Consider the following 25,748-nt stretch of genomic DNA (forward strand, 5'->3'; position numbering starts at 1 on the left):
TCACAAAAATATAAATACACACAAATTAAACACACACAAAAATGGTATCATCATCCCCCTAAAATAAACACACACAAATACACACAACATCTTCATTTCTAGACTAATAAAACCTCTAATAAGATAATAACTGCCAACAATTTTCCATCCAAAAAAAAGAGAGAAAGAAAAACATAATTCTTCCATTCATATTAAAAACAAAAAATTCTCCAAGATGTTTTGCTAGTGACAGAGCTGCCCCCATGCGGGATTGAACTACAGACCTTCAGTTTACAAGACTGACACTCTACCACTGAGCTATAGGGGCCTCCTGGCATCTAAGATTCGCTCGTTCTTAAATCACAAAAATACAAATACACACAAATTAAACACACACAAAAATGGTATCAACATCCCGTAAAATAAACACACACAAATACACACAACATCCTTATTTCTAGATGTTTTGTTGGTAACAGAGTTGCCATAATTCTTCCAAAAAAAAAAGAGAGAAAGAAAAACATAATTCTTCCATTCATATTAAAAAAAAAATCTCCTAGATGTTTTGCTGGTAACAGAGTTGCCCCTATGCAGGATCGAACTACAGACCTTCAGTTTACAAGACTGACGCTCTACCACTGAGCTATAGGGGCCTCCTGGCTTTTGAGATTCGCTCGTTCTTAAATCACAAAAATACGAATACACACAAATTAAACACACACAAAAATGGTATCATCATCCCCGTAAATAAACACACACAAATACACACAACATCCTCATTTCTAGACTAATAAAACCTCTAATAAGATAATAACTGCCAACAATTTTCCATCCAAAAAAAAGAGAGAAAGAAAAACATAATTCTTCCATTCATATTAAAAACAAAAAATTCTCCAAGATGTTTTGCTAGTGACAGAGCTGCCCCCATGCGGGATTGAACTATAGACCTTCAGTTTACAAGACTGACACTCTACCACTAAGCTATAGGGGCCTCCTGACTTCTAAGATTCGCTCGTTCTTAAATCACAAAAATACAAATACACACAAATTAAACACACACAAAAATGGTATCGTCATCCCCCTAAAATAAACACACACAACATCCTTATTTTTAGACTAATAAAACCTCTAATAAGATAATAACTGCCAACAATTTTCCATCCAAAAAAAAGAGAGAAAGAAAAACATAATTCTTCCATTCATATTTAAAAAAAAATTTCCTACATGTTTTGCTGGTAACAGAGTTGCCCCCATGCAGGATCGAACTACAGACCTTCAGTTTACAAGATTGACGTTCTACCACTGAGCTATAGGGGCCTCCTGGCTTCTAAGATTCGCTGGTTCTTAAATCACAAAAATACAAATACACACAAATTAAACACACACAAAAATGGTATCATCATCCCCCTAAAATAAACACACACAACATCCTTATTTTTAGACTAATAAAACCTCTAATAAGATAATAACTGCCAACAATTTTCCATTCAAAAAAAAGAGAGAAAGAAAAACATAATTCTTCCATTCAAATTTAAAAAAACATTTCCTACATGTTTTGCTGGTAACAGAGTTGCCCCCATGTAGGATCGAACTACAGACCTTCAGTTTACAAGACTGACGTTCTACCACTGAGCTATAGAGGCCTCCTGGCTTCTAAGATTCGCTCATTCTTAAATCACAAAAATACAAATACACACAAATTAAACACACACAAAAATGGTATCATCATCCCCTAAAATAAACACACACAAATACACACAACATCCTTATTTCTAGACTAATAAAACCTCTAATAAGATAATAACTGCCAACAATTTTCCATCCAAAAAAAAGAGAGAAAGAAAAACATAATTCTTCCATTCATATTTAAAAAAAATTTCCTACATATTTAGCTGGTAACAGAGTTGCCCCCATGCAGGATCGAACTACAGACCTTCAGTTTACAAGACTGACGCTCTACCACTGAGCTATAGGGGCCTCCTGGCTTCTGAGATTCGCTCATTCTTAAATCACAAAAATACAATAAATTAGCTTTTTTTCTCTCATTAACCCCCCTTTTTTTATTGACGAGACCTGAATCAATCGATGGAGACCTCTTTTGATAGCGTAAGAATCCCTTTCCCAGTTTCCCTCCATTTTTGTACCTATTTTTTCTTTTGTTTTGCTTTCCCTAAATTCCATGCTCTTTTTTTTTTTTTTTGGGGGACAATGTCCATATATCTATATGTATGAACAATTGAATTGATTAGTGTCAACGAAATTTAGGATTTAATCGGTGAAATATTCAAGCGCATTTGGAGGAGAAGAGCCGCAGGTTCTTTTCTTTTCTTTTTTTGTTGTTTGGTTGTGTGGTTAACAACTTTATTTGCTTATTTATTTGTTCCCATTCATGCAGAGCGCGAGAGAAATGAAGTTACTGAAGCTCCGGATACCGAGGTTTTCCGAATTCATACTTTTTTCTTTTTTACATTAAAATTTTCATTTTTCACCTTTTTTGTTTAGTGTTTTTAGTGCCAATTTGGTCATAATACGCATCCAACCTATTTACCAGTTTTTTTTTTTTTTTTTAATGTTTGTCAAAATTTCGCTTCAATTGTGATTAAATTTTGGAATTTTCTCGAATTCGAGTTAGTTACAACGTTGTTTATTTTTATTTTTAAAATTTTCGCTTCAATTGGGATTAAATTCTAGAATTTTCGTGAATTTGAGTTAGTCTATAATTTCTATTGTTGGAACTGTGATGTAATTGCAGGTTGGAGTTGGCACACCTAAGAAAAGTCGGCCTACTTTGGGTAAATTCTCTGTATGATCTCTGAAGTTGAAGTTCTTCTATTGCTGAACTTTTTTGCTTAAATGTATGAGTTTTATATGCAAATTGCGCAGATAATCTAGTGTACATAGCTTTATACTGCATATTGTTGGATATCTGAAAGAACCTTTTGAGTGAACTAGATTCTTGAAGTTTGATGTAGGAGTTTAGGATGCCTTCACTTATCGAGTGCATTGTGGCATTTACATGGACTAGGATGATAGAAGGATCACATGTGAAGCAATGCAGAAATGTAACAGGAGCAATTTGGGAATTTTTGGCCTGCTGAGCCAATTTTGGATGCCTGTGTAGATTTGGATATGGTGGATGCGAGGGGATAGAAAGAATAGGGAGAGGTATGAAATAATGAAGTTTTAGTCGAAATTAAAGGAACAAAAGCTGTTGGAGTGTGTTTTTACCTTTGTGTTATGTTTCTGTGCAAAAATACATGTTAAAAAAGTGAAATAATTATAAGGTTCTGGAAATTTAGGCACTATGACAAAAATCAGGGTTGGATCTTCTGCAAAGGTATACATTCTATTTACAACATGGAGGATTTAATTTGTAGAAGTGGTTTAAAGAATGCTAATATAAAACTGCATGATTAAGGTTCCTTGTCATTTGAAAGCTTTTTGGATGAGCTAATGAGTTACATTTTGGTTAATTATAACGAGTGATAATCATTTTCTCCTATATGCTCATGTTTGCAGCTAATGCAAAGGCCCTGAAGCTTAGCTCTGAGCTCCTCAGACTCTTTGTCACAGGTATGGTCTTGTAGTCTATTTGATGCAAAAAGTGTTCTACGAGATGTTGCATTGTCTTGATAACCCTTTTTTCCATCTGAGGTAGAGGCTGTTCAACGAGCTGCTATGATTGCTGAAGCAGAGGGTGCGAGTACAATAGAAGCAACTCATTTGGAGAGGATACTTCCACAGTTGTTGCTGGACTTTTAGCAGATTTTATGGTCTAGGGATTTGTAATCGTTATTGAAGTAAGCATTTGTTTAAATCATCTAAAAGAAGTTGCACATTCTCTTTTGTTAGTGGTCTTGCAATTGCTAGGTCTTCTATTGGGGATTGGTAATCTTAGAACTGATTGGGTGCATTTGGCAGTCCCGTGAGTTATTTGACACTGCAGATTAAGGAAGAAATCTATTTTTTTTGGGAGGGTGGGGGGTGTTTCAAAGGAAGAGATGTTCTTTGCTATGCGTATATCATGAGAACTGCTAATGTATAAGTTTGGTTTTAGATATACAGGGACTTTGTCCTAACCATTTTCTGTCTTGTGAAAGTTTGCTATCGCTCTCTGCTGTAGTATTTGCTTGTACTCCCTCTGGCTAGTTGATGAGACATGTCCCTTTTAGTGCAAAGTGATAAGCTTGGTTGGGCAGCTAGATCATGCAGGACATGATGTTGATAAATTCCCAAATGACAGGCTATGGTGCATTTTTTACACTGTCATTTTGGCTCTCTCCCGGTTAGAGCTTGGGTTCACCCCTTGGTTTCCCCTACTTAGCAGGTTTTCCCCCTTAAATGGTTATGTGTCATGTGTAGGGATGGAAGATTAGAGTAAATCAGCAGTTTGAGAGCTGAGAGCCTGGAGTAATGGAATTTTCTTCATCTGGTCACTTGGAGGTTGATTACCATTAAAGTACAATGCTCTAGCTGCCCAAGTTCAATCAGCACTTATTTTTTGGGTAATAATTCAATCAGCACTTTGAACTAGAATAGATACCTGAAAACATGGAACTTGGGGGGAAAGAATGTGTTTGAAAGTGTCTACTGTCCTACTGTCCTAAACTTGTACTAGTGTTTTAGCCCCGCGCAGCCCATGGAGTGCCCAGAATCCCACTTTATAATAAGGAATTCTGGTGGATGGTTATTATCATTACTTTGATTACAAAAGGAAAAGAAATATCTACAAGCATTTGAGTACATACTAGTGTTGAAAGCACAATTCTGCATCTCTAATGAAACAGACACATTTAAATCTATTGTTTGGGAAAAATTTGACAAAGGCAGACTTCAGAATAAGATTAGTGCTATCTCGTTCTCAAGGTAAATAAGGAATTTAAATGCTGTTTTATAGGTGATCGAAGTCGAAATCGAGGTCCAAGCAATAGAACAATATGGTGCATGGTAAATTGAGATCCAAGAGCAATATGGTCTATGGTATTCGCTTGTCCTTCTGACTTTTGTCCACTGCCAACCCCAACTGCAAATTCAGATGATGAATTTTGGCTGCATAGCCTACCAAATACGTTCAAGGATGCATCTCCCATGATAAAAGTTGCATCCTGCTCCCTACTAGATGCCAAAATTTAAGGAATTTTCCCTAAACAAAAAATTGTCTGACTTTTGTAGCAATGTGTTGCAGTTGCCTCTTAAATTTGTGCAAGTCCAACGATCCAAGTTTTGATTCTTGCCCAATAACTATTGACAGATACAAATACACAAACACTTGGTAAGAAATGAATTCAACAGTTGTTGCTACCTCCGAAAGGAGTTTGATAATGCTCGATTCTAGATTAGTTGGGGCTAATACAGTCACTGGACATTTGAGTTTTGCACAAAAAAATATAATTATCTAGGGCGGTTTGATGTAAACATTATTTGTCACTATTTGAATTTCCATTTTTACCTTTATAGAAACTATTTTTATTTTAACTACTTAAAGACATTTTATGGCAACATGACTAATCCTAAGCATTATAATTACTAATATAACAATCATTATGTAAAAGAAATTTAAGAGATTAGAATTTACTTTAGCAATGAAAAATTCATATGAAATTTATTTATCATAAATCTTACGCATTTTTCTATTACAGACACATTGAGTGTGAGAAAAGCACTAGTAATTTATAAAATCTTAGAACTGATATATTTGAATATTCTACAATCGAGCAAGGGGCTACAATTAATCCAGATACATGGAGACCCACAAAAAGAAGTCAAGTGTTTGTTTTGGTTTTGTTCTTCCTTATATTTACTTATTTATAAATGTTGGATTTGTTGTGCACTAATTATTAATTAATTAGGCAACAAATTAATCTAAAGAATTAATCCAGATCCTTCAAACTTGGTTGAAGTGATCTGATCAAGCTGTAGTGCCATTTCATTTGTGAGATGATTTTTCCAGTCTCCAACCTCAGCTTTCGGGATAAAGTGTTGATTTTCAATCATCATCCATTTTCCAGTCTTGTTCACCTCCAAATTGCGCAAACTATCAAAGCTACAAAGCCTCAAAATCTCATCAATCAATCCAGATGTCTCTTCCTCGGGAGAGATAGGACACCCAATGAACTCAGCTATGCGCTTCAGATAAAGGGCTGGTTCTTCTTTCACGTCTTCATATTTTACAAATAGTACCTTGTGGGGTTTCTTTCCAGTAATCCAAAATATGATCCCAAACTGGTCCACGAACGCTCACTCCCCTACAGAATTTGTCGAACGTATCCTCCTCAAGTGAATCTTCAGCTCCTCGCATCTTGCTGGTGAACTTCCAATACGAAGCAAACATGTCCTTGATGCTTCTGCACAAATAAACAATCTTGCACCCTGATTTCAGCACTGACTTGGGTAGTAACACGAGCGGGGAATGTGTCGAAAGCAGCCTATTTGAGGAAGGTGTATAATGTTGATCTGCAATCAGCTGATCATCAGCAGCATGTGTTGAATATTCAATGAAGGGTACCGGCGTATGAGGATCATGGTTCAAAGACTCGGCCGAGTCGTCACTGGAACGTGCTTCCCGATTCGATACTGGGATGAGATGACTCCGACATAATGAATCGCCGAGAACTCGGCCGAGTCGTCCTAAATCATTCTAAGTCAGCTCGAATGTTTATTAATTTTGCTAATTTTTAATTATTTTTTATCATATTTTTTTTACAATTTTTAGAATATTAAATATTTCAAAAATTTGCATCTCGCCGAGACCGCGACCGATATGACGAAACCGTGATGAGGATTTGAAGTGAGTAAAGGATGGCTTTGGTTGATAGGATAATTTTTTCGGTTGATTAAGGCGAACATGAGAGCCTTGAGCCAAGCAGTGCCTGATTTGGGAATTGAGATTAGCAGGACATCACTACTTTGAGACTGAAACTGCCTCTATAATGCAATGAGCCCCTCCAACATACCTATCATCCAGGAGCCAGAAACCCCTGAATCCTTACAATGAGAAGATCACCAGACTGATGATTTAGAAATTCTTTTACTTTTTTCCTCTTGGAAAAATAAAACTTATATCTACCTCTCACATCTATATCCACATGATTCACATCATCAAACTGATACGATATGGTTTGGAATTAATGGAACCAAAGATTCGGGGTGAGGGGGAGGTGGCGTTGAGCAAGAAACTGAATATTGGAGAGTTGACCATAACAATAAACTAGTGTCATCCTGAATAGACCAAAGCCAAGGATTAATGGTGGTTGGGGTTGGGAAGGTTGAACAAGAAATATCAATGTTCTGAATCAACCAAGACTTGCAGGGTTTCTGACGGAGCATTAAAAAAGAAAATGTGCAACAGGAGGCCTTGAGCACTTGCCACCCATCAGCACAGCTTTTTAATCAAACAGAAAATAGATTCCAAGTTATTAGGAGGACGTCAATATTGGTGCATTTCACATAGACTACTTTGAAATTATTTAGTGGTTATTTTGATTAAAGCAAGCAGACAAGTTTTACAATTTTTTAAGGCTAAAAAAAAAGTCACTAGTGTTTATAATTGCTTTCATAATTTCTTACAGAAGCAATTTATGAGACCTCTCTAAGCCAAGGAAACTTTCATGCAACCTTCCCTTGAATATGCGTAGGTAAAACGTATTTACTCTAATAGCATTTGGTAGAATCAATTCACACTTCATACGTAGTTATCATCATAATTTTTACAATTTTAGCATAATTAGTGTACTTTATAGGTAAAAATACTCACAAATTGGAAAGACCAAAAGTAGATCATAAAATAATGAAATTGAATTAGGTCAGATTTTTAAAAGAGAAATTTATTGAAATTACCGAATTCAATCAACTGAATTAGTGACTTTGAGTTTGATGGTCACCCCTAATTATAGTTACATAGAGACATTATATAGACATATTATAAATGAAGAGACAAAATTCATATTGGTGCATATGGTATATATACTCAGATTGTATAAACCAATGGAAGGCGTCTAAATGCTTTAGAGAAACTACTTAACAGGTGACCCGTTCTGTCACCAATTGGCTGAATCGGGTTGCTTTGTGGGTCCCCCTTAAATTGTCCTTTGAGCCGTTCTTTGATAACTCCCTGATTGTTAATTTAACTGTGTGCGTGAGTTCTTGCCGTCCTGTGAGAAAAAAAAAACTACTTAACAAAGTCATGATTTCATGGAACAACTATATTAGTGGATTTGCCTTAAAATCCTACAAAACTCTTCCATACATTTGGTTCGTGAACTTCTTTTTTCTATAATTGTAGCCTTCTTTTCTTTTCTCTTATTATAGCAAAACAAGTTTGTCAAGCGTTTGTAGCTTATAAATTAAAATTAATATGGTTTTGTGTGAGGTATGAGCTAAACGAGGGATTTTACTATCACTCATGTGTTAAGTGATGCTAAACTATTACTTAGTTGTTCAAAGATGAGGGATCGAATTTATCAAGGTTGATGGACTAAATCGGAACATATAAAAAAGATTAGGGGCCAAATGTGTTAAAATTGAAACACAAAGAACCAATGCCAAATCAGTTCCCAAAAAAAAAAAAAAAGTAAAGAATGATAATTGTAGAAACCTCCCTTGAAGTTGCTGATACATATAGATAGTGCATTCGAGGTTTGAAATATTACACATACCTCCACCATTTTTACCGTTGAGTAGCAAAACCTCAAGAAATGACTAACGTTAGCCAAAATTTCTTATGAATGCTTAGAATTACTCTCATGAACTTCTCAAAATGATAATTTTTTTTTATATATAACTAAGTCTATCGCTACTATCACTATTTTGTAATTTGCCACCATGCCTCCATTAAGCATCCTTTTCACCAAATTTAGCTAATCTCTCAAAGTGCACACTTTCTCGTTATTATCTCGGTGGTTGTCTGTTATAGTCTAATAACAACTTTTAATTTGCAAAATATGTAATTCCAATAATTTCTATCAAAGATAACAAAATAATTAGCTCTTTTTTTCTTCACTTATTCTATTCTTCTTTTTATAGAACTCTCTTTTCTTCTCTTCCTCTCCCATGTCTTTCATCCCTAGCATTAAGCAAATTTGAAAACAAAACACTCTTTTGAACTATATTCTTAATTGGCTTTGTGGGTAATTGATCTACTAACATGTAATCCATATTGGGGATGAAAGAGAAGGGAATTAAGAAAGAAGGTGAAGTAATTAGGTGAAGGTGATCCATAAAGATTGGTCAAGGAGATACAATGGGAGAGTTTGGATACCATATTATTTTAAAAATTTATTTGATTACATCATGAAAGTATTTTCCAAACACTTGTTTTAATCTTTCAACCATCTTTTCATGTCACGTACATTATATCATAAAAATTATTACAATGTTATTGTAAAAAATTTCTCCAAGTAATCCTCTATCTATCTAAATATACTCAATACTTTTTTGGATGAATGCTCAAGAGTAAAGACAGAATGAGAGTTGATTGAATAGTTATTGGGTGTAAAAAAGTTTGGGGAGAGGACTAATGGCATGAACTCTATGGATAAAAATTACTACACTGTTATTGTAAAAAATTTCTCCAAATAATCCTCTATCTATCTAAATATACTTAACACTTTTTTGGATGAATGTTTAAGAGTAAAGACAGGATGAGAATTGATTGACTATCTATTGGGTGTAAAAGAGTTCGGGGAGAGGACTAGTGGCATGAACTCTACGGATAAGATTATAGGGAAGGGTTTTCAGGATATGTTGTTTAGATGAAGAAGGTTGGTAGTTATCTTAGTTTGTTTGCTAGGATATTGCTTCCATGCAATCATGGGAGGTAGGCGTAATCTTTTAAGCTTTAAAGGTACCATCTACAATTGTTGAGAACCTCAGGGAGGATTCTGAAATTATCAGAAAACACAAAAGGCAGAATAACTTTCAGTTCCCCCACTGGGTTTAGACGGGTTTTTCCCAACCATCTCCTCTTATTTGGATGAATTCTCAGTGGAAAATGGATTCCCTTTAGACGGGTCTTTCCTCTTCAATTGTCGAGTCTAAAATCTCCGTCTTTTTATTTCCCAGAAGAAGAAGAAAAACACAAACATGGAGAAAATTCCAGCAGCTTCTGCAATGGAATGGAGTATTGATCTTGAGAAAGGCCTCCGTTCCAAAAACCCTGGTCAGCATCTACTCCAAACTCTTCCTTCATCTTAATTTTACTTAAGAATTAATTATCCAAAGCTCTCAAATTTTTCTTCAAGATTATTTGCTTATCATATTTCAGGCAAATGTATTGAAGCAATATTAGAAATTGGGCCAAGGCTTGAGTGGTGGAATAGAGAATCAAGAATTTCAGTTGCAGAGTACAAAATCTTCCATTTAATTCCCGGTGAGGATAAGCTCTTCGCGAATGCTATCCTTCTTCGGCTGGCGGATGCGTTTAGAGTGGGAGACAAACGAATTAAAACGTGCATTGTGAAGGTATTTAGGGAGGAATTGAAAAGTAGGAGGAGAAGGAGTGGGAGAAAGGTGGAAGATGAAATTTTGTCGAAAAAGAAGCTGGAGAATTATTTGGAGATTTTGAGGAGAGTTAAGGTTGTGTTTGATGAGGGAGATGTCGAAGAAAGAGCTTTAGCGTTGTATTTGTTTGGTTGTTGGGCTGATTTCGCGAAAGATAGTGCTGATGTTCGATATGTTATACTTTCGAGTGTTGTTTCTGATGATGTTCTTGAGGTAATGACGGATAACTTCTGTTGGATTTTGATAGTTGTTTATTGAAGTGATAAGTTTACTACAATGCTGCATTGTGTAGTAGTTTTTTTTTCTTCCTTGTCTTGTTTATGCATGATGTGATGTTTCAATGGTTAGCTGTTATCTTGTGCTATTGTGTTTGAATGACTCCAATGTCTCCATTTTTATGTTTGGAAGGATGTAATCTGCACCTTTGGTGGTTTTAAATTGCTTTTTTTCTTGGGAGTTTTTTGGTTATGTTTGAATGACTCCATTTTCCCTACTTGTTTGATAGGAAGTAGTGATTTTGGTTGCCTGAGTGGGTTTGAAGTGTGATATTTTAAGCATTTTTCAAGCTCTCACATGCTTTCTTGGAAATATACGTGGATGAATAATTGAAGTTTTACATAATCTAGGTAAAAAAGTGACTATTTTGTTATTTTTAGTTGGAATTTAGCTAGAGTGGTTTTTGTTACTCACCTTCTAAGTCTCCAAGAAGTTTTTCAATCAAATATCAGCTGCTATGTTCTGTTGTTCTTTGACTTTGCTGTAGTTTCTGTTTTTTATTTTGCAATTCGAAAGAGATTACCTACTCCCTAATCTACACAGGTGAAGGCTGCTTTGTTTGCTGCTGGACGTTTCTGTGAATTGGCAAATGACTTTGCTAGTGTCCTGATGGAGATGCTTACTAATAGGTTGACATCATGTGAAACATCAATGGCCTTAAAGTTAGTAGGAGGGCGAGCATTGGCTAACATGTGCTGCTCACTATCACTTGCTAACAGAGCATATGAGGTTAATTATTTTCACTACCTTATTTTACTATGTGCCAAAGATGAGTCAGCCTTTCCTATTTAGTCATTGGTCTGTCAGCCAGCATTTATGCGGAATATCTTTAGTTTGCTTCCTTTTCTTGTCCCTTCATTGATACTGATATGATTTGATTCTCTTTTTGTTGCTTGACTTAAGTCTGATATACTACAACAATAGTGAAGGGCCAAATCTCATATCTTTGTGGACAAATGCACATTTTTTTTACTTTGCTTTCCATCTACAATGACTTCAAGGAATTAAATTGTTGGCATAATGTGGTCAGCTAAGAAATGCATCCATCCCGGCATCATTCTGTATTCAACTTACATACATGTGACTTGTGTGTCAAAGATTTGGAAGCTAGTGACCATCAGTTATAGTCTGAGTTGGCTAGTTTCCTCTGTTGTTTGTTTCAGATGCTTTGACAAACAGAAACTCTAAGAAAATTCTGTTCTGATGGGAATTGCTATCGACTTGATTTTCATATTCTTGTGCATGAGAGGTCTGGTCGTCTATTGCTAGTTACTTATGAGGATACCTAATGCTTTTTTAGTAGGAAATTGTTTTGGTAATTGTGGGGTTGCATAAATGCTAAGATGTATATGTCTTTTCCTTGTCATTCTTTTTAGATGTATGGAACTGTTCCAACCAGTAACATGGTTATTGCAGACAGGTTTAAAGCTGCTCTTGGACTCATCAGAAGAAAATTTTTCTGCAGTTATGCTGGTATCACTTACAAAACTTGCTTCTTGTTGGACTCTACTGATTCCTCAACAGGTCACTACTATGCTCTGTTTTCATGTGAACAGTTGTTTGTGCTAGTGTAACTCGTATTGAAAAGTTGCAATTTAGTAAACAACACTGTCTATGCTAAAATAATAGTTAAAGAAGAAGAAAAGTTAGACATTGGCGTATAATTGTCAGTTCTTGAGGTAGTGTTGTATATAGTAGCTTTGTCCAGGAACGCTAATGGATGTGATATGAACAAAGCTGCAAATAATTGTTACTTGATTGCTGGTTGTGATTTTGTTGTTCAAGTTAATTATTATCTCCATGGTGATGATACTAAGTGCACATTAAGTTTAACATACTAGTCAAATATATCAAGGTCATTTTTTTGTGATCCAAGGGGCATGGCATGCTGTTCAATGCAAAACGTAGTAGACTAGCAGGGTAAAATGCTTTCGCATCAGTAAATTGGTGAAAATTATAATAGATAACTGTACAATTCCTAACTGTTGCTTGGGTTAATTTATAGTTAGAGATGACAACAAGATTTATATGATAAAAATGGGGCAAGTCTATCAAGTTTGTAGACTGGTGCTGATAACCCAGAGGCTTAAGAGAATGATGCTTATCCAGATTTTCGTAAATTGAAAATGTCAAAACTACATATAAGTCCACAGGTTTTGGTTTTTGGCATGTAGAACCTATTTTGCGCAAATCTTGGTGACTGTATTATCTGTACTATTTTGTTACACAAATTGCAGATGGAACAAAATTTGCAAATAGGACATGAGTTGCTTGTACGATAGAAATCTCATCTCTTTGATGATATGAATAGCTTAAGACCGGAGAGATGATAATTTCTGAGTATGGGAATAAGTATTAAAAGTTATAAATTCGTTGCCAAACACTGATTTGAATGGGAATGACTATATTGGACATCATAGGTCCTCTAGTGTGTTGATTTTGCCAACTATTGCTCTTCCACTGGCTTCATAGTTGTGATGAATATCTCTGGCTCTTGTGTTGCAGATAGAACTGCTTTTCTCTTATCTGGCTAAGTACAGAGCAACTCAGATTGAAGTTACAACTTTAACATGTCTTCAATTTCTTTTTGCAAGAGGGGTTTGTCCTTGTCCTGCATCTAGAGATATGGTTCAGAATTTCTTTGATATGCTGAATCAATCCAAATTTCCACCAGCTGTGCTGCGTCAAGTTCTGAAAGTCTTGCATAAGGTAATTCTTCTGCCCTTCCCCTTCTCGTGATTGGGTTGACAGGAAAGGTACAGTAATGGTTTGCTTACATCCTGACAACTTTTTCAGATGCTTTCATATAACCTACCAACCTTACCTAGCTCAGAGATGTTTATGGTGTTCTCCACGTTCTTGAAGTTTATTGAGAATGTAAATCAATCTTCAATCATGTCAGAGAGACTTGTAGCTGCACGTGTTCTAGTAAATATTTTGTGCAAGTTTCTGGGAAGACCTAAACTGGAACATGATGAAACAGCTTTCACTCTGGCATACCAAGCAATTTCGTTCATTATGGATCGCATTTCTGAGCTAGTGAATTCAATTGTGACTAGACATACTTTTCTGGTGAATGGTCTCAAAACAACTAAGAAAGGGCTCCTGGATGGAGATCAGGCCAATGAAGAGTTGGAGCGAGAAGTGACAAGCTTGCTTAGATCTATCTTTTATCTGGTTGAAAACCATTCAGACATCAGCGGTTTGGTGCTAGATAGAGTTGGCATATTTTTGGAGCATCTAGTGAGCACGCTTTGTAGGGATGTAAGCATAGAGAAAGACAACTTTTTAAACTATGAACTGTCAGAATGTGGTGAAGAATACAAGACAGCAAATATACTAAAACTTGTGTTTTCTGTAACGAGAATAATAGTTACTTGTCTGGAAAACCCTGAAGTAGAGCATGCAGAAACAGCTAAAGTCCTGAATTCCTTAAAGCTTTTGATAGATTATGTATGCAAGTCCACCCCAATTGGTTCATCTACGTACACCATTTACCTGCTTTTGCTGCACTTTCATAGTGCCTGTAAGTGCATCTGGCGACAGATTAACCCCATTGTATACCTTGATGACAATTATACTCCATTTTATGCTGGTTCTTTTCTTCACGATAATACTTTTATTGCTGAATTTGGAAAAAAAATGTTTGGAGGAAGAGATAATTGGTCTTCTTATAAAGCTGGAAAGCGTGCAGCTTTACAGGGACTATGGTCGAATGCTGCTTTCATATTTGAGCGACTCACAAAAATGGCTGTTTCTAATTCGAGCTATGTCTGGTTGAAAACCTTGAATTTGTTCTCACATTCTGAAAGTCAGATTGAGTATTTTGGGATTATTAATGTGAAAGATAGTTTGTCTGAAGCTGGAGAAGAAATTACTCCAAAAAATAATTTGTATAACTATGTTGAAATTCTTGTCAGAGCTTATGATGGCGTTCACCTTGCAGAGAAAATGCTGAAGATGTCTGCTCCTGGGCTTTCCTTCACTTTTCAAAGGTGGTTTTTGGCTCTTAGAGCAAAATTTTTGGAGATTCTGGTGGACTTAAGCACACTCTTAGGTGCAGTTTCATTTCTAGAAGATAGCAGTAGCTGTGGGCCAGAAAAGATGACTGTTTTGGTTCCAAGTATGATACCTTTGGAAAGATACAGATTCTTGGTGGATTCTCTTGCCTCGGTATCTTCCCAGCTCAAGAAGTTGGCAGATGAATTTGATTTATTAGCAACATCTTTTGTTGGCATGGACAGAAAAAGCACGAGGATACTTTTATGCTTGTCAGCAGGTTGTTCGCTGTTGGCCTTCAGTACTGGGTTGTTCTTATCTATCCCATACTTACATGTTTCAGAAAATAGCGTGACTAAATGTCTAGATGGCTCAGAAGGGCATCATCGTGGTGTGCTTATTCAAGATTTATTTGAGAGGCTATCACTTGTAGACTCTGAAACCAGTAAACATCTTTGGATGCTATTAAAGGTTTATGGAAAGTCCAAGAGCTGTTTTCTGTCCAAGTCCGGAAATCAAGCTGCAGGCCTTTATTACGAGGCAAGTAGCATTGTTAAACTTTTTAAATATGCTGTTTCAGAGATTGTTGGCCTCCAAAATGAGGCACGCATATTTTGCAGTGATGAAACCAAATCTCAGATTTCTAGTCATGGACTAAAGTTGTTGTTGAGCATCATTTGGAAGTGGATGCAGATCCCCTTCAGGTGTCCGGATTACTTTTTTCAAGTAAGGTATGCATAATAAGCATTTAAATGGATCATCAGATCATCCATTATGTGTTTCTTCTTGATATAAAAACTGCTGTCAAATATAGAGACTGTGGAGTTCTTAATCTGCATTGTTATCGCAATATGGATGTAGTGATGAGATTTCAATTATAATTTCTTGCAAACATAATTTTCTCTAAGCAGTAGGAGGGCCTAAACTTTCCTTTATCTAGTTGCTTGGAAAGCTCCATTGTTTATGGTTTCATCCAATCAAACCAGCAAAGAAAATAAAGATATGAGAAAAAAGATTAAGACAAGAAGAATCCAATTCTTTTTCAATCTTTTATTGTTAATGCGTGGTAGGAGACCATTATTAACAACCACTAGTAGTCAAAAGTTTGCACATACTTTGATAGATCCACTTGCCATCTTAGATTTTTCTAAAAACGACCTTTCCCAGAAATTGTTGAAAAAGTAGTTTATTGGGTATGAAACATTTTCATCAAGACAAATTAAAGGATTTTAGTGTAGAATAAAAATTTATTAGCAATGACTGGAAATTGAGCATGTCCATAATCCACTTGAGCAGAAGCAGATACTGCCGGGCCTAGTTCTTTGCTTCTGTGGCTTTTGCTGATGCAAATCCTGAAATTCATATATATTTTTGGTCCCTTTTCAGTTGTCCTTATTGCTTTGTGTTGTTTCATTGTCCACTTTTTCCAGTAACCTGATCTTTGAAGCTGGATTATTTTCAGGGATAATGTTTTTTCAGAGCTATTTTCCATGAATGAAAATGGTGAAAATTTTGATGGGATGTCTGTCTCATTAGGCAGCCATCTATCTCTGAATTTGTGCCTTAAATTGAAAAACATGCCACCGTCCCTTCACCTTCAGCTTTCTAAGCTTTATTGCATCCTTAGCTGTACTGTTCCATCTCCACATGGAAAGAACATAGAGAAATCATGGTTGAATAGTGAAGAATGGGACACTGATGATATTCTAGCTTTGAATCATAAGCTCATGAGGTATGCCACTGGGTCTTCTACGCCTAATGCTATGCAGGATCGAACTAATGCTGGTAGCAGGTGGACAGAGGAGTATGTGTGTTTTCGTCTTAATGAGAGAGGCCAAGGGTTCTCGACTTGCTTGCTTGATGTGTCTGCTTTTCCTCCGGGAAACTATAAAATTAAATGGCATAGTTGTTGGATAGATGATGAAGGTTCTTATGGGAGCCTCCTTCCCATGAATGCTGGTCCCAACTTCGCTATTGAGAATTCTTCTAATTCCAGAACAATGCAGACAGAAGTTTCTTGACTATTTCATATAAGAGGAGCTGTGATTGATTCCTGTTCTTTTGGTATGTCTTATTTCAAACATATTCTGCTTCCCTGTTGCTTCATTTCTTGTAAGTCATTTATTGTTCCTGTGTGATAGGTGCCTGGGGATTTTAGGTCAATTTGATCATCAAACTTCCAATAGATGGATGTTACGCATATATGAGAGAGGGAGAAGTCTCATCACAGAAACCACCAGTTCCACTAGGATTTTGCTGCAAATTTGTGGTTAAGTTCATAAAAAAAACTCAGACCATCCCCTGTAGACAGCAGTCGTCTGGGCTGCACCCAGAGTTGAAGGATCATGTACCTTCCAACAAACCTCCTTTTTCTGTTTCTTCAAACCTTGTGCTGCTACACCTGGTGATACGGAATTCACATGCATCCTGGGTCCAAGACTATTTTAAACAATTTATTGTTCCTATGGCTTCTGCTCTTGCTGCCCTGTAGCCCTACCTGATATCCTTAAAGAGTACAAGACTCGCTGAGTGGCTGAACTTCTCCCTATCAGCCAAAGTCTTGTAAGCTTTATCGGAGAATACGCTGGTGCACTTTAAGAGACTCTTTTCTATGATTGGCGAGTTCCAGGGAACCCTGTCCACTCTATTGTTTCTGTGTCAGCTGAGTGGCTGAACTTCTTCCTATCAGGCAAGTCTTGTAAGCTTTATTAGAGGATATGCTGGTTCACTTGAAGAGAATCTTTTCTATCAATGGTTTCCATGTCCAGTCCAGGTGCTACTAGTTCTTCAGTCTGGAACAAGAAAATAGACCACAATTTGCTTTGCAGGTTCATAGACCTGGTTAGTTTAGTTAGTTAGCGAAGGATCCTCCTTTTTTAGGGCATTTCGTGGAAGTTGAATTGCCATCTGACTTTTGTAGCTCATGGATGTAAGACCTGGAGGCATATCACTCTGTTTGATGGGCATGTTATCTTGTTCTGGTTTATGGTGAGGAAGTCAACATAAAGAGCAAGCAAGGAAATTGGGAATGTTCCTGTGGGAGTATTGTATTAAATGGACGTTGAATTGGTATTAATTATAACTTCCAGAAAGGGTAAAATTTTAGTACTTATCTTTATGGAATTTCTTGATAATCTCTATCTTATTTAGTTATGCATCTTGGGAATGAATGCAAGTTTATTACTCCTTTGCACGTCTCTGTTTGCACATGATTCTTGGTTGCATTTGTGTATCTGACATGCATAATCTGTCTCTTTCTGCATGTGTTGCTGTAGACTTCGGTTTTATGACAGTTAAATACTTATTATCCTAATGAGTCCTGTATTTTTGTGAGATTTGAGTTATAGTGGTTGACCTCTCACTTTTCTAACTTTGGCACTTAATCAACCTTTCCAACAGAATACACATAGAAGCGTGGTTATGTTGCTGAAGATCTATATTATCTGGAGCTGTGACTTTGGTTTTTCTGATACTTGAAGTGGTCTTCCTACCAGAAGGATAACTTGATTCTGAGGTGAGGGCATCATGAGTACTAGTAGAATTGAGGTATTGTTCTTTAAGGGAACTTCTGAGGGTTTATTTATTTTCCTTGCAGATTTCTACGAGTTCATGTTGAAAAATGCCAAATTCCCATGTTTCAAACTTTATATTGCCCTTGGAAATTTTAAACTCCAGGGATGTTTAGGAGAATCAAAGCCTTTTTTTTGCGTTGAGAGATTAATTTGTTTCAATGAGTCATTAACATTATGCTGTTGCCTCCACTGAAAGTTTAAAGCTAAAAGATAGATTCTAAGGATGCTGAGAAATTTTTATTCAAAACAGAAGAAGAGGAAGACGATAGACTGCTTTTAGTTTTGATAGAATTTTTACTTGTAAGAAATACTTCTTTGATGATGAAGATTTAAAACACTTATGCAGTTGTTTAACAAATTATTCATCAACTGATACAAAATAGGATTGAGAAGTAAAGCTAAAGAATGTGAAGTTGTATGCTAAAATCAACTTCTCTCAGATATTGTCATTACAATGTATTCACCCCAGATGTATGCGAAGTTGAACCTAACGATTTGACCAAGAGTACTGGGTTGCTGTGGTAAGTTATAGATTATTAGTGAGCTAACTCATAAACCACTGGTCGTTTTTCCACTTTTGGTTTTCCACCTGGACAAAAACACTTTGAATCGTGTCAATTGAAGTGTGCAACTTGACAAACCAATAGGGGGAACTAACTCAAGCAAGCTGATAACTAAAACAAAAGGGAAGCTCTGTTTTTGGTCATTGTTTGATTAGATATACGCTTCGAAGTTGCTTAGTTTACATGCAGTTTTTGTGATTTTGATGAAGCAACACATGCTTCTTAAAGTTCCTCGGCCTGGTCCAATCCGTACAGCCCCCATATATTTAAATTAATATGTTTTTCATATTTATTGATTTCATGAGCTTGCTTACATGTTTAACTTATGCTACTGTTATACTACATGAATTGCATTTCTTCATCTGGATGATATTTCCATTATGTTTTTACTTTTTTTTTCCTACTTTCAATGAATTTTTAATGTTTCAAGCTCTGTGGCACACCGAATGACATGACGGTCCATTTTTACTTAAAAGAGAGAATTTTTTTTTTTTTTTTATCAAGATGAAAACTTCTAGTGTAAAATGATGAACAGACCATTTTCTGCTTCTACTAGGATTTCAACATCTTGAGGTTCTATGGTGCTTTCTCCTATGCTTGTGATTTATTCTTTTTCCTCTTTGTCTGGAAAGAGGTAATGCAGGTTTGTATAATGGAAGAAATTTCACTTCCTGTATTCTTTTTTGCTTAGAGGATATTACTAGTTTTGCTTCTGTATTGGAAACTTTTAGCAGTAATATGAACTAGACTTTCATTTCTTTAATAGTGAATTGAGTGCTTTGTTGTAATAGAGTTCTTTTCCTTCTCTTTGATATGATTCCTTGCATTTGATATGTGCTGTCGAGTACAGTTGACATGGCCAACCTCGTTCATTGCTTACATTATTGCAAAAGAAAAGAATATGATGTATAGACCGCTATAGGTGTATTTATGTGTTCAAAATTTCTTACCAGCAGTTTTGCTCGTTGGTCCGGAGCTTGGCCATACAACTGTACAGTGTGCCTTTTCCTGCCTCCTACAGGAAACAAAGCCCAAAGGAGGCTAATTGTTACAGGTAGAAGTTAGGTAATGCTTTCACTGCAGTTATCACAGTAGGCAATGTTCTCCAGATAAGGCTTAAAATGCTGATATTGTAGATGAATTGCTAATAGCTAGAGATATGAGAAGGCAAGACTGTCTCAAGTGTTTGTGCAGAGAGAGGCCAATTTGTGTGCCAAGTGTGGAGCTCCCTCTGAGGACGTCAGACAAAATTTGTGCAAGTGCGCACAAAACCAGAAAAAGCTGGAGTTGCCATCTAGTTTTTTCAGTTTAAGGACACCAATTCTTGTTAGATTTGCTAGTCTATTGGTAAAAGTCGGATGGATACGTGCACACCTTGGCTTATCAGATTTTTTTGCAGTAGTCTTTCTTCCTTATTCTACTATGGCTGGCTTGTGGACAAAGCTGGGGTCAGTAATGGCTGAATGTGCCAAGAAAAAGGGAGAAAAGAAGAAGGTTTCAGGACTTTTTTTTCCTTCCCTTGCTTAGATTTTTTACTGGGAAAAAGTGATGAAATTTCCTCTGTCGATATTCTCCATTATCACAAAGTACGGCCGTGAAACATGAGGTCAGATTATGAGAATGTTTCAGAAGAAGTTTGTCCTTCTTATCTCCATTCCAAGAAAAAGAGTTCAATGTTTCTTTTAATTCCTGCCTAGACGCCCGAGTTAAGAAAAAGTGAAACATGTCTCACTCGTTGGAGGACTTTGTCTCTTAAATTTGTTCTTCAGTCTTTGGTGGACTTTCCCTTTCACATACTCTATTGCTTGGAGGAAATTTAGGTGGGCAGCAGTTGGAATTAAGAAGACGAAAAATGTGTTTTTGACTTTTTCATTGGTATGAAATTTCTGACCAAAGCTGCATTCCACATTGTGTCTTCGTGGAAGTTACTAGTCAACGTTCTTGATCTTGGGTCTACGCTTCATTTACCATAAGAGAATTATATCAACCATAAGGGAATTATGGGGAAAAAAAATGCACCAATAGTCTTTCACATATTATTGGCATTAAATTTTAGTCCACAGAATTAAAACGAATTGGCATTAAATTTTAGTCCACAGAATTAAAACGAATGATTTTAGTTCACAACAATTAGAACACACTCACTTTTGATCATTGGTTACGTTTTTAGTCAAATTTTGCTCGAAATAAGGCATGGATACATCATTGCATCAATATTTGAAGGGTAAATTTCACAATTTACTTAATATTTACTCAAAATTTCTCATTAATTCTACCATTTCCCCTTGTTCTTCGCTACTTGAACCCTAATTTTGCAAACCCAAAAATGCATATACCCATTTTTTGTTCAAGTTATTATCACTTTATTCCCATAAACTATAGTCTTATTATCAATTTACCCTCTAAAGTTTATTTTAGACAATTTATCCCACTATTAAACCAAATTAGCAAGTTAAAAAATTTCAGAAAAAAAGTACCATCCTCTTTATATAACAAAAACAATAAAAAAAATTTAGAATGGCTATTTTCCTTTCTATATCAAGAAAAAAAAAGTCAAAATATTAATCTCTTTTTTCTTGGCAATTTTATTAATATTGAAACAAAAAAGAAAGATACAGGGAAAGAGAGAGGAAGAGAGAGAAAGACAGAGCTCAATATTTAAAAAAAAAATACAAAGAAGAAATAATTCAATATTTTTATTATTTTAAAATTACTTTACTTTTCTTATTACCGACAAATTTCAATCCTAATTCTGACGATGTTAAAGTAATACAATAATATTAGATTCTTCCTTATTTTTTTCTTTGCAAAACCTAATTTTCTGTCTCTTTCTGTCCCATCTCTTTTTCTTTTCCTAGTATTGATAAGTATGGAAAAAAAAGTTTGAGAAAACCCTTTTATTGTTATGTTTTTGGGACTCTCAAAGTGAAAAAAAAGAATAACCATTCCAACTTTTTTATTTTTAATTATATATATAAAAAAGATAAATACATTAAAAAATTTTTGAACATACTAGTTAAATTAACGATAGGATAAGATGTTAGAGAGTAAAACGATTGTATAACTATAATTTAAAATGATAAAGTGATAATAACAATGTAGTAATGTTATAAAACAAAAATGTATTTTTATCTAAAATTTGTTAACATATTGAGTTGAATTACCTACAAGAATGAAATGATTAAAGGATAACGTTATGGGGTAAATTGATAGTAGTGATATAGTTTAGGGGATAAAATTATAATAACCCTTTTCGTTCCACCACCACCCACTTCCACCATTCTCACCCACCACCACTGCTGACCACCTCTTACTCCTTTCTTGCCACATGAAATCAACTAACCGGTACTAGTACTACTATAGCAGTCAAATTAGAAAGTAATCTGAAACCCAGTTCCAGAATCTTGGTCAAATCTTTCAGCCTCAATGGTCTTCAAAGATGCAGATGCAGCTTTAAACTCGGGTAAGGCCCCTTCTTTTGCCAAGGCAAGCTTGAGCAGCACCATAGCAGCAGCCTTCCTCGTTGTCCTATCCTAATTGCTCAAAAACTCCACCAGACATATTAGCAAGTTACTCAGCTTCATCCTGAAGAGGCCACCATTGACCTCGATCATGATTTTCATGAACCCCAAATAAGAGGGATGGTAGTGGAATTAAAAGGGTGTGCATAAGAGGGAGAAGGAAGGGGAAGACGAGAGAGAGAAAATGGGTGTATTGCTTTTGGCTTGCAAAATTAGAGTTTGGGTGGAAAAAAATTAGAAAAAATAAAAATTTACTCAACGTTAAACAAGTTATCATGATATTCAAGTTATAAAATTTGACATAAAATGCGAGGAATTGACCAAAAATGAACAATTTTTTATTTGTTAGAGACTAAAATCACTCATATTAATTGTGAGGGATTATATTTTCACGTCAATAATACATGAGGAACGATTGGTTTCACCACCAACATTGATTTGAGCTGTACTTCCTGTTCTGAATGCTCCAATAGAATTTGCTGATTACTTGCTCTAAATTTGAATGTGATCAGGCTAATTATGTCCAACAAGTGTCTCAAAGTTGCATGGTTTTTTGTGTCCCAGCGTAGTGTATGGTGTCCTTTCAATTGAGCCCTTGGTTTCGGTCTATTCATACTTAAATCTTGACATGAGCCAATTTAATCCTCAAAATATAAAATTAGTCATACTTAAAGTAAAATCGTTGATGTAAATGAAATAGACTTTATAGTTAAATGGGATAAATTCTACACTTTGGTGACTAAAGTGGAATAAACTCATCATTTAAGGATTAAGGTGTGATAGATTTCATATTTTAGAGACTAAAGTGTTCATCCATGTAGCGTTGAAGGTTGTAAAGTGAAATTAACCAGTTGATTATTAAACTGAAAAAGTAAAAAAGTCAAGTTGGTAATCTTCCATCACAAAAAGCTTGATACACTTGCACACAATATCCTATTATCAATATCAAAATGTGTTGCACTTTGGACAGTGCAACTCATAGATTCATAATTACATGACTTGACGTTTCTCATACTTTATTTGAAATAACATAGCTCTAATATCTATGCTATTAGGCCTCTCTTTGGGATTTTCCAATGTGCAAAAGCAAGCAATCTTGAGGACTAAAAGCATTTGCTCCTCGTATCCATTGCCCAAGAGCTTAGGATCGATTGCCCTCTTTGGATCCTCTGAGGTCATGACATTCCTCATCCAATGCACTAGATTCATTTCATCTGTCTCCTGGAAAAATTCATCTGATGGGAGTTTTCCCATCACCAAAGAAGCCAGCAGGACACCAAAGCTGTAGATGTCACACTTGTCTGTGAACTTGAGTGTTTGATGATACTCTGGTGCAATATATCCCAAGGTTCCCACCACATTTGAAGATGTAACATGCGTGTAAGCTTCTGGCATTGCTTTTGCCAGCCCGAAATCAGCAATTCGAGCTTCCATGTCATCATCAAGAAGAACGTTTGCAGGCTTGAGATCCCTATGAATTATACGTGGAGTATGATTCACATGGAGATATTCAAGCCCGGCTGCAATCCCTAAAGCAATTCTGTGCCTGGACAACCAATCTAGTTCATTCTCCCCAGCTGCAACTTTTTGCAGCATATCTTGTAAGCTACCATTTTTCATGAATTCATACACAAGGTAATGGCAGTCAGGCCGCGGCATATGGGCTAAAAGAGGAAGTAGATTCCTGTGCCTGATTTGACCCACAGTCTGAATTTCTGATTTGATCTGGCGCATTTTCTTATGCAAGGCCTTGCTCTCCTCTTCGGCGAGCTCCGCAGCATCTCTGGGGGGTTGAATTATCTTCTTAATGGCAATCACCTTACCATTGCTTCCAGGTAACTCAGCTTTGTATACTTCTCCACATCCTCCTCTACCAATGACTTCAAGTCTTGCAATTCCTTCTTCGTTTTGCAAGAAAGCCAAGTCCTCAGCTCTCTTAATGATTGGACTGAAAATTGCCAGACTTGTGTCCTTATCCCCTCCTTGAATCCAGAACTTCAACATCTTAAAAACCACAGATGCCACGAACCCTGATATACTTCCTGCAACAGTTCCAGCAAAAAACCCAACAATCCAAGCTCCAATCTTCTTTTTAGCCTTCTTATGATGTTTGTGGACCCCCGCGGTTGTGGATGGTGATGGAGCTTGAGTTAAGTTTTGATTTGAGCCCACCCCTGGTGCTATTGCGGGTGCTACTGCTGAGGTCTTGTTACTCCTTGATGAATTTTCAGCAAAAATATATCGTCTTGGGACAATATTAACTTCTGTGGACTCTGATAAGGAATCATCTCCATTTTGATTCGGAACGGGGATAGGACCTTCCAGTAAATTGTTTCCGGAAATATTCAAGAACCGAAGATTCCGAAAAGATCTCAAAGACGGAGGGATTTTCCCAGCAAACAAATTATCTGCCAGAGAAAGCTTTTCCAAGTTAGGAAAATGTTTCAAGAATCTCAAGTTTCCTGAAAGCTGATTAGAAGAGAGATCAAGAACCCGAAGCTGAATCAAGGACGATAACTCCGTTGGAACTTTGCCCGAAAGTCGATTGTTTCGCAAGTCTAGAACTTGAAGCTTTCGACAGTTGACAATCTGAGGTGGGATTTGATCAAGAAGTTTGTTGTTCGGCAGTGACAGCTCTTTGAGCTCAGAAAGTCTACCAATTGCAGGAGACAAAACTCCCCTCAACTGCTCAGACTTAAAAACAATTCGTGTGACTTTAAGCACAACTGAACTGTTTGAGATTCGCCGTTCGCAGGATATCCCAGCAGAGTTGCAGGGACACTCTAGGCCACGGCGTTGACCATGAATGCCCAAGTCTTTTTGAATGATCGAGATTGCTTCATAGTCTGATTTGTCAAGACTCAGCTTTGATTGAACAAGAAGGATTAGAGTGAAGAAGGTGAGAAAAATGATGTGGGATTTGGCGAGGCGGAAGGCCATTGGTTCTCAGCCTTGGAGGGAGGAGGAGGGCCAAAGAGAGGTGGCTAAGCGGAGGAAGAAAAATCAAAAATGGTGATCTGAGCTTGGATTGGTGCTGGCTAGGAGGGAATGGGAATGGTAGTTTGCAATTTTTATGATTATCATAATATAATATAGTTGAAGGCGGAGTAGACTTGGACTAAGGACTTTGGAAATGTTGGGTCATTTGGGCCCATATAGTGGAACCTTAGGTCCAATTCAAATAATTTAGGATGGTTTTTCTCATAGCGTTGACATCTGAATTCCCCCTTTTAGCCTCCTTTTTATTATTTAATTCCCTTTTCCAACCTCGTGTTACCGACCAATCATGTCAGCTAGCCTAAGAAGTGTTGGGATTCTCCATGATTGGTAGACTAATTGTA

At 36.3% G+C, this 25,748-nt stretch overlaps 3 protein-coding genes, 6 non-coding genes and 1 pseudogene across 31 annotated transcripts; 2 read left to right on the plus strand and 8 right to left on the minus strand.

Moving 5' to 3' along the window:
* Positions 1-235: 235 nt before the first annotated feature.
* Positions 236-307, minus strand: TRNAT-UGU (transfer RNA threonine (anticodon UGU)). Its single transcript has one exon. It is a non-coding gene; the product is annotated as a tRNA-Thr (tRNA).
* A 253-nt stretch (positions 308-560) lies between these two features.
* On the minus strand, positions 561-632 carry TRNAT-UGU (transfer RNA threonine (anticodon UGU)). Its single transcript has one exon. It is a non-coding gene; the product is annotated as a tRNA-Thr (tRNA).
* Positions 633-898: 266 nt separating this feature from the next.
* On the minus strand, positions 899-970 carry TRNAT-UGU (transfer RNA threonine (anticodon UGU)). Its single transcript has one exon. It is a non-coding gene; the product is annotated as a tRNA-Thr (tRNA).
* A 254-nt stretch (positions 971-1,224) lies between these two features.
* On the minus strand, positions 1,225-1,296 carry TRNAT-UGU (transfer RNA threonine (anticodon UGU)). Its single transcript has one exon. It is a non-coding gene; the product is annotated as a tRNA-Thr (tRNA).
* A 254-nt stretch (positions 1,297-1,550) lies between these two features.
* TRNAT-UGU (transfer RNA threonine (anticodon UGU)) lies at positions 1,551-1,622 on the minus strand. The gene has a single exon. It is a non-coding gene; the product is annotated as a tRNA-Thr (tRNA).
* A 240-nt stretch (positions 1,623-1,862) lies between these two features.
* On the plus strand, positions 1,863-4,071 carry LOC113741771 (protein MHF2 homolog). Of its 2 annotated transcripts, none has more exons than XM_027269394.2 (6): positions 1,863-2,085; positions 2,245-2,293; positions 2,375-2,415; positions 2,732-2,771; positions 3,499-3,552; positions 3,634-4,071. In XM_027269394.2, the coding sequence occupies exons 1-6, from the start codon at positions 2,065-2,067 to the stop codon at positions 3,666-3,668; spliced, it is 240 nt and encodes a 79-aa protein (XP_027125195.1). In that variant the 5' UTR covers positions 1,863-2,064; the 3' UTR covers positions 3,669-4,071. The 2 variants fall into 2 exon arrangements, with proteins under 2 accessions (XP_027125195.1, XP_027125194.1); XM_027269393.2 differs by having other exon boundaries at positions 1,890-2,085; positions 3,638-4,071.
* Positions 1,885-1,956, minus strand: TRNAT-UGU (transfer RNA threonine (anticodon UGU)). Its single transcript has one exon. It is a non-coding gene; the product is annotated as a tRNA-Thr (tRNA).
* A 1,770-nt stretch (positions 4,072-5,841) lies between the features above and the next one.
* Positions 5,842-8,642, minus strand: LOC113740693 (cytosolic sulfotransferase 5-like; annotated as a pseudogene).
* A 1,027-nt stretch (positions 8,643-9,669) lies between these two features.
* On the plus strand, positions 9,670-20,792 carry LOC113742147 (uncharacterized). Of its 22 annotated transcripts, none has more exons than XR_011813598.1 (11): positions 9,670-10,135; positions 10,241-10,689; positions 11,296-11,481; positions 12,169-12,276; positions 13,258-13,461; positions 13,549-15,291; positions 15,372-15,482; positions 16,214-16,815; positions 16,893-17,845; positions 18,151-18,265; positions 19,843-20,792. XR_011813598.1 is itself a non-coding variant. In XM_072047559.1 (8 exons), the coding sequence occupies exons 1-7, from the start codon at positions 10,060-10,062 to the stop codon at positions 16,770-16,772; spliced, it is 3,516 nt and encodes a 1,171-aa protein (XP_071903660.1). In that variant the 5' UTR covers positions 9,675-10,059; the 3' UTR covers positions 16,773-16,815; positions 16,893-17,851. The 22 variants fall into 22 exon arrangements, 1 of the variants encoding a protein (XP_071903660.1); XR_011813584.1 differs by having other exon boundaries at positions 9,675-10,135; positions 13,549-15,482; positions 18,151-18,297; positions 19,843-19,940; positions 20,023-20,792; XR_011813585.1 differs by having other exon boundaries at positions 9,675-10,135; positions 13,549-15,482; positions 19,840-19,940; positions 20,023-20,792.
* Positions 20,793-23,279: 2,487 nt separating this feature from the next.
* LOC113740604 (leucine-rich repeat receptor-like serine/threonine/tyrosine-protein kinase SOBIR1) lies at positions 23,280-25,484 on the minus strand. The gene has a single exon (XM_027268153.2). It carries the CDS (start codon positions 25,345-25,347, stop codon positions 23,398-23,400), a length of 1,950 nt encoding a protein of 649 aa, XP_027123954.1. The 5' UTR covers positions 25,348-25,484; the 3' UTR covers positions 23,280-23,397.
* Positions 25,485-25,748: the final 264 nt, after the last annotated feature.

This window comes from Coffea arabica, chromosome 4e (assembly GCF_036785885.1).
Source record: "Coffea arabica cultivar ET-39 chromosome 4e, Coffea Arabica ET-39 HiFi, whole genome shotgun sequence".
Taxonomy (NCBI): Eukaryota; Viridiplantae; Streptophyta; class Magnoliopsida; order Gentianales; family Rubiaceae; genus Coffea; species Coffea arabica.

Coding starts and splice junctions, on each gene's coding strand:
- LOC113740604 (XM_027268153.2), bottom strand. CDS start 25,347: ATGGCCTTCCGCCTCGCCAAATCCCACATCATTTTTCTCACCTTCTTC.
- LOC113742147 (XM_072047559.1), top strand. CDS start 10,060: ATGGAGAAAATTCCAGCAGCTTCTGCAATGGAATGGAGTATTGATCTT. Junction 10,136..10,240: donor CCTCCGTTCCAAAAACCCTG/GTCAGCATCTAC, acceptor ATCATATTTCAG/GCAAATGTATTGAAGCAATA. Junction 15,483..16,213: donor GATTACTTTTTTCAAGTAAG/GTATGCATAATA, acceptor GATTATTTTCAG/GGATAATGTTTTTTCAGAGC.
- LOC113741771 (XM_027269393.2), top strand. CDS start 2,065: ATGGAGACCTCTTTTGATAGC. Junction 2,294..2,374: donor TTGGAGGAGAAGAGCCGCAG/GTTCTTTTCTTT, acceptor CCATTCATGCAG/AGCGCGAGAGAAATGAAGTT. Junction 2,416..2,731: donor CTGAAGCTCCGGATACCGAG/GTTTTCCGAATT, acceptor ATGTAATTGCAG/GTTGGAGTTGGCACACCTAA.